The 16827-nt window shown below is 53.6% G+C and overlaps 1 protein-coding gene across 5 annotated transcripts in view; it reads left to right on the top strand.

Moving 5' to 3' along the window:
- The window catches only part of Ephb2 (EPH receptor B2), a 190098-nt gene that overhangs the window by 155564 nt on the left and 17707 nt on the right, over positions 1-16827 (top strand). The window contains exons 6-9 of one of the 5 annotated variants that reach the window (XM_028875401.2): positions 2519-2643; positions 10951-11116; positions 12984-13092; positions 13808-13875. In XM_028875401.2, coding sequence (XP_028731234.1) covers positions 2519-2643; positions 10951-11116; positions 12984-13092; positions 13808-13875 — 468 coding nt within the window. The remainder of the gene's footprint in view (positions 1-2518; positions 2644-10950; positions 11117-12983; positions 13093-13807; positions 13876-16827) is intronic. The other 4 variants (XM_037203087.1, XM_028875402.2, XM_037203086.1 and 1 more) reach the window with 4 other exon arrangements.

Raw genomic sequence — 16827 nt, 5'->3', positions numbered from 1 at the left:
GACCAAGACAAAAGGCAACTTAGGGGCCCTTAAACAGGGTTGCTGCAGGGAGAAGTTGGTTGGCCCCGAGTCTGCCTGGGGTTGGTTCTGGCCTCCATTGCTTGCATAGCCTTGGACAGGTTTCTTCATCCCTCCCGACTTCATTTCCTAATCTGATGAGTGGTTATAATAATGTCCAACTCAGATGGCCTGTGTGTTAACTGAGTTAGCCGATGAAAAGTGACCTTGTGGGGATCAGTAACCAGGGCCTCCTCTGGGTAGGCATCATAGGTTCCCAGGGTCCTCAAGAAAGTGAGCTGAGTGGGTAAAGAGCAGGCAGTCACCTACTCCAATCCTTCTGTCATACTCCAGGACTTTCAGGACAAGGACGGACTCTGAAGGCTGGGCCCACTTGCCTCAGCAGCATGGTCCCACCCCCCTCAAGAGGCCACTCAGTGGCTCAGAGCTAAGGGGACTGTGGTGGAGAGCCCAGCCTGGGCATAGTCTGTGAGAGCTGACCTGACGAGTGGACCACATGCCCCACCAGGGCTCTCAGCTGCTATGGACCCCCCTCCTGCTGTGTGACCTTGGACAAATCACTCCCCCTCTCTGAGCATGCTCTGTCTCCTAGGAATATCAGCTTCACTTGGTAGTGACTTAGGAATCCGGGTTCCTGGGCACCCTACACCTGAGGCATGCAGGGTCAACATCTGGGGGTGGGTAGGCAATGCGAGGTCTGTCCAGGTCTCCCCGTTAGACTGGCACCAGCTGAAAACAGAGGCAAGCACACAGGACACATTCTGCGACTTTGCCTGGCAGTTGGGAGTGGACTTGGAGATTCCAGAAGCAGCAGGGGGGGCTCCCTGGCTCCAGTCTGGGTTCTCTGGTTCCTCTTTATAAAGCCTAGTGTGGTGCTGACCTAGGGGGTGGGGGGCAGGCGCTCTGGGTGGAAAGAAGCACCTTTCTCCCATGAGTCTGTGTGGCTCTGATTGGCAGGTGGAGGGGCTTCACTCTGGAGGGATCCTAGCGCTGGCAGAAATATTTCCTCTCCACCTGCCCAGCCTTCACAGACACACACACACACACACACACACACACACACACACACACCTCCCATACTTCCAGCGACCCTGCTGCAGAAGACAAGGGTGTGGAAGCTGAGGCTCCCAGAGGTGAAAGACCCTGCCCAGGCCGCAGGTCAGCTGGTGGTGGGGGGAGCAGAACAGGAGTCCCATATTCCAGACTCAGCCACACTGGCCTCTAGGCCGGGGGCCTTGGGGGAACAGGTGGAGTGTTGGAGCTTCCGGACCACGAATCCAACAGCCTGGCCAGAGTACAGAGGCCAGTCTGGCCCAGAGAGGTTGACAGTTCACCTAAGGCCACACAGCCAGTTCATAGAGGACACAGGGGACAATCTGGGGGAGATGAGGCAGAATGGAAGTAGCTAAGTCAGTTCCAATGTCAGAGGCCCCTGAGCTCCCAAAGGACTAAGCCAGGCTGGTGCCCAGTTCAGCCAAAGCCCTGGGAAGCAAGGTGGGAACTGGGAGAAGAAGGGTTGGCATCAGCGTCCGGGTATCTCTTTTTTTTGTCTAGGATGGGAAATCTGCCCATCACAGACCTGTTCAGGAGCCCGGAAAGAGGCTAGGAGGCACTTCCTCCATCCTGTGAGTCCTCAGGCCCCATGGGACCACGAACCCTAGGTCCAGGGGCATACTTTGGAACCCAGGCTTGGGTGGGCCCCCTCTAGGAAGAGCAGGGCTCTGGAGACCTCCCACCCTGGTCCCTGCTGCTGTGTACCACCTTCCGCAGGGCCACTGGGACACACCGCAGGTTTTCCTGGGCAGAAGAGGCCAAAACCATACTAGGGTGTTAAGGACAAAAGGGTCAGAGAATATGGCGACGGCAGGCTTGGCGCCTGTGGCTCTTGAGGCCTCAGTTTCCACACATACTAAAGGAAGAGATGGGACTAAATCATTTGTGAGGGTCCTTCAGGCACTGAGCACAACCCACTCCACGTCCCATCTTAACCCCCTTGCTGAGAACACAGAAGGTCGCTGCTGGGCCGGGGCTGGTAGATGCACAGTTTGATGGACGTGGTTGAGGTCAAGTTCCTGTGGCACACACCTAACTGGTTCAACATGTATGGCACAGTGGCAGTTAGTGTGTTTACTGTAACTCATCTAGTCCCAGGACACTGTCACCAGCCCTGAGAGAAACCCCAGCCTCCACCGCGGTCCAGCACTCCCTATTGGTCCCTTCTCTGGACCCTGACCCCCACCACCCTGCTTTCTGCTCCGGTTCTCATGGGTCTCACGGTTCCCTATCTACCCAGGCCCTGCTCAGGTGAGTGAGTGTAGCCGGAAGGTTTCTCCTAAATATGTAACCGCCACAGCTGCCTCGCCAGGGGCGGTGCTCCGGGGCATGGCTCCCACAGCCGTCCACGGCAGGTAGGCTGCGTCTCCTCGTACCTGCTTTGACCCCTGACCTCTGGCCTCTCTTACAGTGACCCCTGACCCCTGACCTCTGGCCTCTCTTACAGCGCCATCGACTGTGTCCATCATGCACCAGGTGAGCCGCACTGTGGACAGCATCACCCTGTCGTGGTCCCAGCCAGACCAGCCCAACGGTGTGATCCTGGACTATGAACTACAGTATTATGAGAAGGTAACCGTGTCCCGTCCCCCCACCCCGGGCCCCAACTCCCCAAGAGTCCCTCTCCCAGTCTCAGCCTGGTGTCCACTCTCCCGCCAGCCGCAGGGTCGGGCTGCCTAGTGCTCCATTGGCTCTACCGTCGCTACTGTGAGGTTGTGGGCAGGTGCCTTGAGCTCTGTGAGTCTCACTGCTCTGGTCCAGGGGCCCAGCTAGCTGTCTGAGTGACATGCCACACTCAGTCCTGTTGCCTTCGAGACCTCTTCGGACTTGACCTCCAGAGGCCTGAGGTGGTGATGAACTGTTTAAAAACTAAAAGCTTTGTATTAATAACTAGTCTTCCTAAAAGCGCCTGTGTGGAGTGTACCCACAGAGACCACAGGGCCTCTGGGAAAGATGGGCTTCTGTTCAGACTAAGGTGTCGGTGACTAATAGAAAGTCCACTGTTGAGGGTGAGCCCACAGTGAGCCGACGCTAGACAAGAGGGTTCTTCCTAAAGGCTGAGAGAAGAAAGCTGCGCTTCCTTTGAGCCACTCTGAGTCTGCTGTGGCCTGTCTCCACTAGGCACCTTGGACTGGATGGGGGGATTTCTCCCTGGCCTGTTAGAACAGCTCCCACTCCTGATTCAGGGCCCTGTGGCTGGAAGCCACGCATGTGAGACTTCTCATCCAGAACCCATTTGAATCCTCAGGCTGCGGTCCTTTCCCTCTGGGCTTCCATTTCCACATGGGTGGATTGGAGAGGAGTCCGCCACTCCTTGGGGACCCTGAGGAGAAAGAGAGGAGGCAGGAACCAACACCAGGCACGTCCCTGGCCTCCCTGCTCTGCCTCCTGCAGGGTGGGCTAGTACTTCAGGGCAGTACCACCCGGGACCAGAGAACATGAGGTCCACACAGTCCAGGTCTGAAAGAGTGGATGTAACAGTTGGCCTCCCACACGGATAAACACCAGAGGCCCTGTAACCTGCTCCTTTGACTGGTAACCCCTCTTCCTTGTACCCAGAGAGGCCACAAGGGCTCTGGGAAAAGGAGACATAGGGTTTCTGTTCAGACTAAGGTGTCAGTGACTGATGGCAAGTCCTTCATTGGGGGTGAGCCCACAGCGATCAGGAGATGGGTGGGGAGTCGTGCCACTAAGGCTCCGAGAAGACAACTGGAGACAGTGGCAGCTAGACCTGCCAGAGCCCCACTTTCTGAGGCCCCCCACCCAGCCCTAGCACTCCGTCAGCTGAGACCTGCCTGTCACACACTAACGCAGCCTGCAGCCTCTCGTTTAAGTGCTCCCAATCCCTGCCTTCTTTGCATGTCCTGGGGTCCAGCTTTTGACTTCTGCATCAATCTTCTCTCCCTGGTCTCTCATGTCTGCCTGTCAACATCTTTGGGGGGTACCACCAAAACACCGCCATCGCTGCCATCAGCGGACATCTTCCCACAGACTCGGCCTCTTCTCTGGGAAGCCCGAGTGCTGGCAGCGGGGGGGCCGTCTCCCTAGGGTGTGAATGATGAATGGGAGCATTGTGTGGATGAAGCAGAGAGTGAGGGATGGAGCTTGTGAATGAAACAAGAACCAGTCACTTCCTGCTCCCCACCACCCTAGCCAGCCCCAGTTCATCCTCCGGTGTCTCAGCACAAACGTCTTTGGCCTTCTCCAGGAAGCCTTCCTATACTGCCAAGCCCAGGGCCAATGTTCCACCTTCTCTTCAGCCCCTTCTGACAGCACTGAGCCGCCCCGTGAACTCATCCAGGGCGAGACTTTAGCTCTGCTGTGTCCCAGTGACGGGTACACAGTAGGCGCTCCATAGGTGCTCGTTGGATGTGTTGGGGAAGGGGCCACTGAGGGGCCTGAGTGTCTCTACTGAGAAAAGCAGCCCTGCCTCTCACTGGGTCCTGAAGGACTTCGAAGGGGCTGCCAGCCTGCGAGCTTGTTCAGGAAGCCTAGCCCTGCAAGGGCCAGAGTCTCTGCTCCCTCCAGCAGGGCAGCTTAGCAATTGAAAAAAAAAAATTAAGGAAAGAAAAAGTGAGGAAAAAAAAAAACTAATTAAGAAACTTTGTGATTAAATGAAACTGAAAGTGTTTTTCCCCAAAGATTGGAGCGGAAATGAGGAATCCCTGTGCAGTCCTGACGGCGACCCATTTCCTACCTCAACAGCAAGCCTGGGAGCCTGGCAGAGACGTGGGCTAGGTGCCACCGCTCTGCTTTCTCGGGGGCTAGGTGGCTCCACAGCAGCCGAGTGGCCACTGCTTACTTCTCATAGTCCTCTCTGTGTGCAGAGCACACCATGCCGTCACCACAGTCATCCTCAGGCACTGAGGAGAAACTGAGGCACAGAGGCACACTGACCTGTCAGCGCTCCATACTGAGTGGCAGAGTAAGGACCTGGCCTCCATCTCTCTTTCTCAGTCTCCCTGGTGCGCCTGCCTCCCAGCTCTCTCCCAAGGTCACTTCTGAGATGACTTCTGACATATAGATAGGACCGGGTTCCTTCTGTTAGCCCCTCTGCTCAGAGCCTGGGATGTACGTGCTGTCAGAGGACGGACATTTGACTTCACCAGCTGACTCCGGCTGCAGAGGACTCCGCCATCTGGGAAGAACAAAGGCTGGGACACTAATAGTCACGTGGGGTATTTGCTGCGGAAGGGCCAGCAAAGGTCTCGGGGTGGGAGGTACCTAAGAGAGGTCCACAGCCGTGGCGTGGGTGAGGGGAGGCCTGCATCCCGGACATTTGAGCTGAGGTTTGAAAGCTGAGAGAAGTTCACAGAGGGATGTGTGATGAAGGCAGTTATTCAGGCAGCAGGCGCAGCAGGCTCAAAGGCCCTGGGGCAGAGCTGAGCAGCTGCATCAGGAGAACAGAGAAAAGATCTCAAATCTCAACAAGAACAACACTGCAAGAGAGAGGGCACACCACAGGGGGGCATTTGGAAAGGGAGGCTGGCTGGGGTGTGCCCTGCCTTCCAGGCCTGGTGGGTCTGGATTTGATTTAGAGTGTGATAGAAGGTTCTGGAATGCTGGGATCTGACTCCAGTTGCATTAAAGATCTGTCCATCCACTGTGTGGAAAATAGAATAGGCTGGGGGGAGGGGGGACCCAGAGATGCTTGGGACACCAAGTGAGAAACAGTGGCTGCTTGAGTTGGGAGAAGGTTGGTAGCAGAGTTGGTGAGAGGTGGCAGGTTGAGACATTTGGATGCCCAGGACCCCAGGGACATGACGGGATAGCTCTGGGGTTGGTGCTCGTTCCGGGGGGCAGGAGATTTGCAGGTATAGGCATGGCACTTGCCAAGGAGGCTTAGGATGCTCTAATGGGCCAAGGGTCAGTGGATGCTGAGGGTGCAGCCTGGGATCATTCAGACCCCAAGAAGAGGGAGGAGTAGGTCACGGTGGTGTCAGGGAAGCAAGATCAACTTCTGCCCTGATGTCTGGCCTTCTAGCATCCCCTGGGAAGGGCAGCCAGGTTGCAATGGTGAGATGTATACATGGCAAGCCGTGGCTGGCTCTAACCTAGCATCTAGGATCTGCCCTGTGCCCACAATTTATTCCTCTCTGGAATGTTCCAGAACTTTCTAGTATGAACGCCGGGCCTCCCCCACTAGAGGGCCACTTCCACCTTCCCCAGTCCTCTCTTTTGTCTCCAGGAAGGCCCTCTAGGAGCGAGAGTGGATCTCTGTGGTTTGTCCTTTCCCCAGATCTGCTGGGACCTGCTGCTGTCCCTGAGCCTGGACTGACAGCCATTGCCTGAGACTGCAGGGCAAATGGGCAGCAGGCTCACTGCAGGCCGGCCATTTCCATCCATCCAGCGTCCCTGGGGAGGTGGCCTCCTTTAGCAGCTCCCCAGAGCCCGTGGGTTCGTGTTCTCCACAGCTGGAAGCAGAGTCACTGGGCGATGCAGGGGCCCTGACAGCTATGTCAATGACAGTTCCAGAGAAATGTCCTGTCAGTAGCTAAGAAAGGTTCCAGACAGGGAACAAGGACCAGGGGTGGGGTGAACTGTGGAGGTCCAGCTGTGTTTGGTGAAACTGGAACAGGATCTGTCCAGAGAAGTCACCTCGGCCTTCCTTTACCCTATTTTGAGACCGACGGTGCGGACTGCTCTCTAACAGTGTTGATGACAATGACCGTGAGAGCTGGCATTTATGGAGTTACTGTGCAGAGTACCCGCATCTGTATGCTAAAAGCTCTAGCCATATTCTCTGGGACCTCCACAGTCACGTGGAGGTAACCCACTGCTGTTACCTTCCTTTTAGATGAGAAGGCCAAGGCTGCAGGGGATGAGAAAGTCAAGGCTGCAAACCAGCTATGGTGGTGCATGCCTGTAATCCCAACACTCTGGAGGTAGAGGCAGGGGGATCAGGAGTTCAAGATCACATTCTCTGTTACATAGTGAGGCCAGCGAGTCTGGCTCAACAAAATGAAAAGGAGGGAGAGATAGAAAGAGCGAGGGAGGGAGGAGGCAAGCAGCCAAGCAGGCTGGCTGGGGCCTGGTTCTGTCTAGTGGCCCTGGTAGACTTCCCTGCATTTCTCCCATCACCTGATGATACCCAGCCAGCGGTACTCCAGAGACAAGGCTGGATCGATACAGTCTGTCCAACAGCTCCATGAACCATGTGCTGCCTGATCAAATTCTAGAGGTTTGGCATTTATCGCTCCATTTTCTGGATTGGCACACCAAGCCTCAGGGAAGCGAATGCTCCATCCTGAGTACACAATACAACTAAGTGGAAGAGAAACTTGGTATTTAAAATAGCATCTGGTCCCATCTTCATCCTGTGCCTGACTTTAGGAAAGCAATCTGCTTGGATTGATTCCTCACTCTCCCGGGGTACCTGTGACACCAGGATTACCTCTCTTGTCCTCGTATCTTCAGGAATTCAAAACCTAAAGTGGCACCCACCCAGAATGTGGACTCCAACCTTTGTGCTGGAGCAGAAATCATGTTGCGCAGCGGCACCTACTGGTCAGTCTTGGAATTGCGCTGTATGTGGGCCACGCATGTCAATAAGGAGCATTTAGAGATAATTGTGTGGCCCTTGCCCTGGGGAAACCCACAAAGAAGATAGGCACGTGCATTAGAACGATAGAAGAGGTTTTGCACCCACTACCCCTGGCTGAGACATCCATTAGAGTTAGCATTTGTGCTGAGCCCTGAATAATGAGCAGGGAGCTGCTGGATGGAGGAGGACAGAACACTTGAGGCCAAGGAACCTGGCCAAGAGCCTAGTGTCCAAGGAAGTAGGGGATCACCTGATACAACCCAGTCGGAGACGTGTGTCTTGGTGGCAGAACACTCCCCTAAGGCTCTGGGCCCCATGCACAGGAATAAATAAAATATGGGGCCCAAGATTAAATTTTAATGTATGCACCAGATAGAGCATAGAATATAGTTAGTTGTGTTATAAAATTGGGCCTAGAGAGACTGTTCATTTGGTGAAATGCTTGTCATGTCAGGACCTGAGTTCAATCCCCAGCACCCATGTTAAAAAAAAAGAGAGAGAGAGAGAGAGAGACAAAACAAAAAACGGGCACAGCAGAGCACACATCTAATTCAGGCACTAGGATGGTGGAGACAGGTGGATCCCTGGGACTTGCTGGCCAGCCAGCCTAGCCTAATTTGTCAGGCCAGCGAGAGACCCAGTCTCAAAAATCATGATGGTTAACAACTGAAAAAAGACACTCTTGTTGACCTCTAACCTCCATATTCAAGAGCTATGCATACATACAGATACTTTTTTTTTTTCTTCGAAACAGGGTTTCTCTGTGTAGTTTTGGTACCTGTCCTGGATCTCGCTTTGTAGACCAGGCTGGCCTTGAACTCACAGAAATCCACCTGCCTCTGCCTCTCGAGTGCTGGGATTAAAGGCATGTGCCACCACCACCTGGCTTAAATACAAATTTTTAAATATATTATATACATTATATTAATATAATATATTAATAAATTAATATTAAAATATTCTTTATCGATTGGGGCTGAGGCTGCAGCTCAGTGTGTAAAGAGCTTGCCTACTATGCCCAAAGCCCCAGGGTTCCACCCCCAACACCACATAAACTGGACACAGTAGTACATGTCTATAATCCCAGAATCTAGGAGGTGGTGGCAGGAGGATTATCTGTTCAGAGTCATCCTTGGCTACATAGCAAGCTCCAGGCTATCCTGGGCTACATGAAACTCTTATCTCCAAAACAAAGGAAAATAGAAGTTATTTGTTCATCTAAGCAACCTGTTTGTATGTGCCAGTAAGTAGTTGGGGTGGCTGGGGAACAGTGGGCACATATTGGGAGAGACTGGGAGATGTGGGTCATGTGGACCTGTGATCCTGGGTGGAGTTAGCGTCCACCATGCTGAACAAATCCCACTCTTGATGCAGGAGAATAAAATGCAGCTCTGCTGACAGTGCAGAGGATGAGGTAGAAATCCCCTCCCTCTGGCGAGCCAGCGGATGTTCTGGGACTCCAAGATGAGAGGCACACAGCTGGGGAACCCAGGAGGCTCCCTGAAAGAGAGCACAGGTGTCAGGGCCCAGGAAAAGCAGCTTCCTGCCAGGCCTCCCAAGAACCATGCCTGGCTCACTGGCATGGGACACAGCAGGAGACACTCCCAGGCCTGTCCCCTCTGGCCTCGTATCCCAGGCTCTCCTCTACCCCTTGCACCTGCTGCTCTTTCCGCCAGAAGACTCTTCTTTGCCTGTGTGGCTCCTGTGTATTCTTTAAGGTCGGTCCAGAGCCCTCCATTCTCCGGGGAGCTTTCTCTGACCTCACTGTGGACCCCCGCTGAGGCCAGGTCTCTCCTCTCAGCCTTCTCTACTTCCCTTGCACTGTGGGAACTTCATAGCCACAATTTTCCCCCTTAGGCAGCTCTTATGATCCCAGCAGCACAGCAGTGTCTGAATCCGGGAAGCAGGTTCACTTCAGTGCTGGGGATAACGTTGTTCTCTCACTGTCTCGGGATGCACTTGGGACTCTGTGCACCTGACACACATACGTGATCAACATGTGTGACTGGGTGTCTTTGTGTTGGAAAAGGACCCAGAGCTGTCCATCAGCTTCCCCTTCTTTGAGAGGTTGAACCCCCACGCAGCTGTTCTGGTTGGAGCTCTGAGGCTGGGGCTTATACCTCAGTCTCCTGTGGGACCCTAGTGCTCAGCCAAGGCCCACTATGAGGAAGATGCTCAGGGAAGGTTTGCTGGCAGATGTGTGAGCATGCACCACTTGAGTCTAGGCCCTGTCCCATCTGTAGTCCCACTGCTCAGCTGGGTCTTTGTCCTGTTCTCCTCAGGTTGCCTGGGGCAACGCCCAGAAAGTCAGAATGGTGATCTGCATCTCTCAAAGATGGAAACGTTATGTCCCATATACCCAAAGTCCTGGGCACTAGAAGTGGCTCCATGTGGAGCTCAGTTTTGAGCCTCTAAAACAGTATGTGTGAACTTGAATGTCACTGTCCTTCTCCAAGCCTTGGTTCTCACCTCCCCCTAGGGTGCTGAGACCAAGCAAGTGATCTGCAAAACTCATCAAGGCACAGGATGGAGGTGTAGGGGGTGTGGCTCAGCTGCTACAGTGCCTTCCTAAAATGCAAAAAGCCCACATAAAACTGGGCATGATGGTGCACACCCATAAACCCAACGCTTGGGAGGTCGAAGTAGGAAGATCAAAGTCAGTCATCCTCTACTACATAGCAAGTTCAAAGCTAGCCTGGCTACATGAGACCCTGTCTCAAAACAAACAAACAAAGGCCCATGGCAGAGCCAGGTCTAGAAATGATGAAATGGGTCTCCATACTGCAGTTTTCAAGAACTTAGTCCTTAGAATGTGTGCACAGTGGCCACTCCACATGCGTGTATTTGTCAGCTCTTGCTGAGATAATGCTGTAAAACAAGCAATCCCACAAACATCATGGCATACAACAAGAGGTAGCTACTTGCTCATAGATTTGAGTCCATGAGTTAAATGGCCGTATTTCAGCTAAGAGTTGGGTCACGGTCTCCACACATTTTTTTTTGTTCAGGAACCAGCTGCAATTCCCTAGTTCTGGAACCTGGTTCAAGCCCCTCTCCTGGCAGCAGGTGGAAGCATGGAAGCCTAGCCAGATCATCAGGCACCATGTGGAGTCTGCACCATGCCCATTCCTGTGCCTACTAGAGTGTTCCAGTGGCCAAAGCAGGCCACCTATCCAGATCTAAGACAGAAGGGTGCTATGCCCGCTTCTGTGGGAAGCCCTCTGAGTCACTCGGCACAGGCATGATTGGGTTACCTGGCCCTGGAAAGGCTCCCCCAAGGAGCAGCAGCAGGTGGCAGGCTCTTGCTCTCTGTAACCGTCTTCTCTGTTCCCCAGCAGGAGCTCAGTGAGTACAACGCCACAGCCGTAAAAAGCCCCACCAACACGGTCACCGTGCAGGGCCTCAAAGCCGGCGCGATCTATGTCTTCCAGGTGCGGGCACGCACCGTTGCGGGCTATGGGCGCTACAGTGGCAAGATGTACTTCCAAACCATGACAGAAGGTAAGTGGGGAGCGCCAAGTACCGGCCCCACCAACCAGTGAGCAAGTGCCCGAATGTGGGGTCCTATTCCTAGGAAGCCTGTGCTGACCAGAAAGCAGGCCACCTCCCTTCCTCCCAGATGTGAACCTCTGTTCACACACTGCACAGCTAGCCCTAGAGCCTCTGGTTCTGTGGCCCACAAAGGTCCCTGCTTCTCTATTACCATCATATCAGTGAGACAGCTTCCTCTTCTGGGACACTTAGGAGGTCAGACATAACTTGCACATCCATGCTAATCGAATCCTTTTCTTTCCCTGCTCTGGACTTTTATCTATAAAACAAACAAACAAAAAAAAAGCATTGTGCTTAATTGAGGTAGTAAATATTGTAACCATTTACAAGTCCAGCAAGTTGCAATGAAACTGAGAATTCTGAAACCCAATCTAAACTCAGCAGAAAGAAGTGCTGGGATAAATTAGTAATGTCTGCCCTGGACAAAGGAATGGGCCTATGTGCTATGCTTGTTTTCCAATACTGGATTATATGGTTTCTGAGTACCATTTCTGCTTTAATAATCTTGAGGAACAGTAGATTATAAAGAGGTGTGACTTCTGAAGCAAGACAGATGGCAGTCCACTTCTGGCTTGGCCCTGACTGTATCACTGAAAACATGTCACCTAACCTCTCTGGCCCTGTCTTTTTGTCCATGAAAGAGATGATGATTATGTTACCATCATCACCAAAAACATCAAACATATATGAGTCTTAGGGACCTAGCTCAAAATTGGTTTGAGGACACATATATTTAGAATAGTGTCCTATCCATTGGCCCGTCACCAACCAACCAAGTTCTGGGACACTTTCTTATGGTTAGACTTCAGGGACGCTTCTTTGCCTCTGGCCATGGAGTGTGGAAATTGGCTCTCATCTGGCTGAACCATCCAGAGGCTCTTGGATGACCATAAATTCCTGTCCCACTATAGAAGGCTTCCCTGTATGTTCACCTGGCTTCCAACACTTGCCTCCTCTGCCCTCTGCCCTTCCTATGTGCCTCTCATGTCAGATGAGCTCACTGGCCAGGGACTGGGCACGATCCCAAGTCCTCTTTATTAACTCAACAGTTCTGTGCCAGGGCCCCGCTGTATGCCAGGCCATGTGCAGGCACTAAGAACCCAAAATGACCTCACCCCCTTGACCTTGACAAGCTCCTCTTCTTAATAATAACATGGACGGGGTGCTGGGGCAGCTGGCACCGGCCCAGCTGATGCCAAGTGCATCTGTGCACTGTCATTCACATCCCGGCCTCGGGGCAGGCAGATGAGCTGGCATGCTGGCTTTGACCTCTTCTTTCCTGGATAGCCTCAGGCCCATTCTGACCTCCACAAGCTTGGTTTCCTCAAGCATGAGAGGCCACTGTAGAGAGCGTATCACAGGGCTGCTGTGGAAGTCTCTGATTGACACTGCAAACAGTAACAATGGGAGTCCAAGCTGGCTGAGTGTTCACTGTGAGCCAAGAATTGTCAGAGATGTACCCACCATCCTATGGGATGAGAACTGTCAGTCTCCCCATCTTGGAGGTATTACTCAGTTGATAGACTGTTTGCCCAGCGTGGTCAGGCTTCCTGTCCAGGGAGCCGGGCCTCAGCCATTCTTGCTTATTACCACCTCAGCATGGGAAAGCGGGGGTCCCTGTGCCCACTTTATAGATGAAGAAGTGAGGATTGAAACTGGTCAGAGGCCTTTGCCTTCTCATGTCTAAGCATGAGGCAGTTGCTGGATTAGAAACAAGAGGGGAAGGTAGGGGTCACCTCCGAGACCACCATGCTGGAGGACAGAGGCAGGGTCAGGTCTCCACACCAGGCTGATAACCACTGCCCTGTCTCTCCAGCCGAGTACCAGACCAGCATCAAGGAGAAGCTGCCTCTCATCGTCGGCTCCTCCGCGGCTGGCTTAGTCTTCCTCATCGCCGTGGTCGTCATTGCCATCGTATGTAACAGGTGGGTGGCGGCTTCTGGGCCTGGTCGTCCTCCATAGTTGGGAGCTACTGGTGGCAGGGAGGGGTTCCAGGAGGCCAGGATACCTTAGGTGACCATCGGCCACCCACACAGTAGAATCAGGTGCTGTCCAAACAAGTACATGGACAGGGTTGCACACTGAGTCACGTCAGCAGTGAGGACCGTTCCAGAACAGTGGGCAAGATGATGGCATGATGCTGGGAGCTGTGGGGATGAGGAAGAAAGATACTGTTCATTTCCCCAGGCAGAGGCTGAAGGGCTGGAAATGTGGGAGGAGCTTAGCCAGGAGGGGCTGGGCAGGGGTGGGGGTGGCAAGGCAGAGACAGGAGGATGGAGTCAATCCTTGATGGCTGCAAAGAGATCCCCCTCCCCCCACTCCCCAACCGAGGACCAGAGCAAGCTCAGACAGACAGACAGCTCCCGGGGTTAGTGGAATCAGAAGCCACAACTAGAATCTTCCCTTAAAGGGACTTGGCCGCAGAGAGGACAGGAGACAGAGAGAGCCTGGGTGTGAGGAGGGAGAATGGGGAGGACAAGGAGGGCCAGGGCAAGGGTGGACAAAGGACAGGCCTAGACACCACCACCTCCAGAGGGGAGTGGCCTGAAGGGCTTGCCCACCCTCTCTCCCTATCACCTACTGTGGCTCCCACCTCCCCGGGTGCCTCCAGGTGGCTCCAGCCCTTTGCTCTTGTTCCAGAAGACGGGGGTTTGAGCGCGCCGACTCCGAGTACACCGACAAGCTGCAGCACTACACCAGTGGCCACAGTACGTACCCACCCTGGGGCCCTCCTCTGCCATCTCCACGAAGCCCTCCAGCTGCTGCTCCTCCTCCTCCTCCCCCTCCTTCAAGATTCATTTGTGTTTAAGCATGTATGTGTGCACAGGAGTACATGTGACTTAGTGTATGAGCCATGGAGGGTTGGGGTGTGTGTGGGATGTACACCTACCTATGCCCGCACAGAGAACGTCACATCCCTTGGAACTGGAGTGACAGGTGCTTGTGGGATGCCTGGCTTGTTACATGGGTGCTGGGATCCGAACTCTGGTCCTCATGATGTGCAGCAAGTGCTCTTATCCCCTGAGTCATCTCCCCTGCCCCTCTCTAAAGCCGCGCTGGCCCTGGATGTGCCAGGCTGCCTCTCACTTTGTGGCTTTTGCCCTGCTGTTCCATGTGCGCTTCCTGTGATGACCCCATCATGCATCAGCACCATCCTTCCCTGACTCCACCCATCCCAGTCTTAACCCTAGTCTGAGCCAGTGCAGCCCGTCTTACCAGGGACATCGTCCTAGCTCTTGCCTGGTCTCCCTGCAGATATGGCAGGTCTTCTCCGGATCTGGACTTGTCTCCCTGCCACTAACAGGACACCCAGCACAGAGTGGGTACCACACACACGAGTGAGCTATGTAGGGAGATGGACACAGAGTGGGGGGCAGGGGTGTTGTGGGCTTACATGGGGCTTTAAGTGAGGACCTTATCAAGAGTGTTTCATTTGAACAAAGACGCAAAGGCACTCAGAGAGTGAGCTGCTCAGATAACTCCAAGGAAGAGCATAGCGGGCCAGGGGAATAGCTAGGGAGAGCCCTGAAGGCCAGGAGAATAGCCAGGAAGAGCCCTGAAGGCCAGGGGAATAGCCAGGGAGAGCCCTGAAGACCAGGGGAATAGCCAGGGAGAGCCCTGGAGGCCAGGGAGAGCCCTGGAGGCCAGGGAGAGCCCTGGAGGCCAGGGAAATAACCAGTACAAAGGTTTGTAGGTGGAGCAGGCATGGCTAGGGTGGAGTCAGGGTGAGAATGGGAGGTGGGCGTGATTGTCAGCCATGTGGAACTTTGGCTTCTCCTCTAAGTGAAGTGGGGAGCCCCAGCAAGTTCTGAGCTGAGGACTGACTTTCTGTTACAGTCCCAGCAAAGGCTTCTCTGGATATTGTGTGGAGAACCGAGAGAAAACGCTGAAGCTGGGAAGCCAGGAAGGTGGCTCTTGAGCCATGCAAGCCAGACACCGTGGTGGCTACACCAGGGGGCGGGGGCATTAGTAGGAAGTGGTTGGATTCAGCCTGTGTGTGTGTGTGTGTGTGTGTGTGTGTGTGTGTGTGTGTGTGTGTGTAGCCAAAGATGATTTTGAATTTATAATCCTCCTGCCTCCACCTCCCAAGTGCTGGGTCTACAGGCATGTACTTCCACACCCAGTTTCCATAGTGCTAGGGTTAGAACCCAGAACTCTGTGCATGCTAGGAAGCATTCTGCCTACAGAGCCACATCCTCAGCCCTCAGCCCTGTACTGCTAGCCTGGGTGGGGGGGCAAGAGAGAGCAGAGCCTTGGAATGCAAACTCCGGCTCAAAACGTTTGAAGAGAGAGTTCCTGGGCTTAGAAACCACTCTGGACATAAATATAAAAATAAGCTGTTAACATTTCCATTAAGATCTTCAAGTGACGCTGGGTGGTGGTGGCGCACGCCTTTTATCCCAGCACTCGGGAGGCAGAGCCAGGCGGATCTCTGTGAGTTGGAGGCCAGCCTGGTCTACAGAGGGAGATCCAGGACAGGCACCAAAACTACACAGAGAAACCCTGTCTCAGGAGAAAAAAAAGATCTTCAAGTGACTACTGAACGGGGCGATGGGAAAGGCCATCGTCAGCATCACAGGAGAAGGGTCACTGAGAAGTGGCAGACACATTCCACCGGTGTGTTAGGAAGAAGTCAGGACTGCAGCTCTCCCTCCAGCCGCCATCATGGGAGTAGATGGAGGCACATTTTGTGCACTTGAGTGTTAAGAGTTGTTGGGGCTGGAGAGATGGCACAGAAGATGTGAGCGCTGGCTGCTCGTTTGGAGCAGATTTAAGTCCTGGCACCTACATGGCAGCTCACAACCATCGGCGACTTCAGTCCCAGGGGATCCAGCAGCCCTTCGCTGGCCTCCTTGGGCACCTGGCGTGTAAAATGGTACATAAGCATGACAAGTGGGCAAAACATTAAAAAAAAAAAAGATAGGAAGAATTGTTTCCACGGGCTGGGGAGACAGATCGGGGTGTAAAGTGTTTGCCTCTCAAGCATGAGGAGCTGAGTTCAAGCCCCAGCACCCATGTGAAAACTGGAATTTCTCTCTTTGCTGTGCCTGGGCTGGGGAGGTGAGTGCAGAAGATCTCTAGGACTTCCTGGCCAGACAGCCTAGCCTGCTTAGCAAGTCCCAAGTCAGTGAAAAAACAAGGTGTATGAAGTTGACCTCTGGCCTCTACATGCATGCACAGGTGCCTGCACACACATACATGTAACATATGTGCACCCACACATACAACAACAAAGACAGAAACCTGCTTTCATGGTCAATGCATGGATACCATTTAATCTCTCTAACAGTCCCCCTATGAGTTTAGATTCCAGCACCCAGACTTCACAGAAGCTCTGGGAAGGACCTGAGTCCCACCACCTCCTTGTGTGATGTCCATCCCACCAAGGCAGAGCAAGGCCGGGTCCCCTGCCCTACCACCCAGAGCCATTTGGGAGCATGGTAATTTGAAGCCTGAGCCAATAACAAGAAAATGGATACATATACATATACACATACACACACACACACACACACACACACACACACACACACACACACACATATATATATATGGGAGAGAGAGTCCTGGAACTCACTCTGTAGACCAGGCTGGCCTCAAAATCACAGAGATCCACCTGGCTCTGCCTCCCAAATGCTGGGATTAAAGGCGTGTGCCAC

This window comes from Peromyscus leucopus, chromosome 2 (assembly GCF_004664715.2).
Source record: "Peromyscus leucopus breed LL Stock chromosome 2, UCI_PerLeu_2.1, whole genome shotgun sequence".
Classification (NCBI taxonomy): Eukaryota; Metazoa; Chordata; class Mammalia; order Rodentia; family Cricetidae; genus Peromyscus; species Peromyscus leucopus.
The sequence above is the reverse complement of the archived record's forward strand: the minus strand, read 5'-3'. Positions and strand labels throughout refer to the sequence as shown.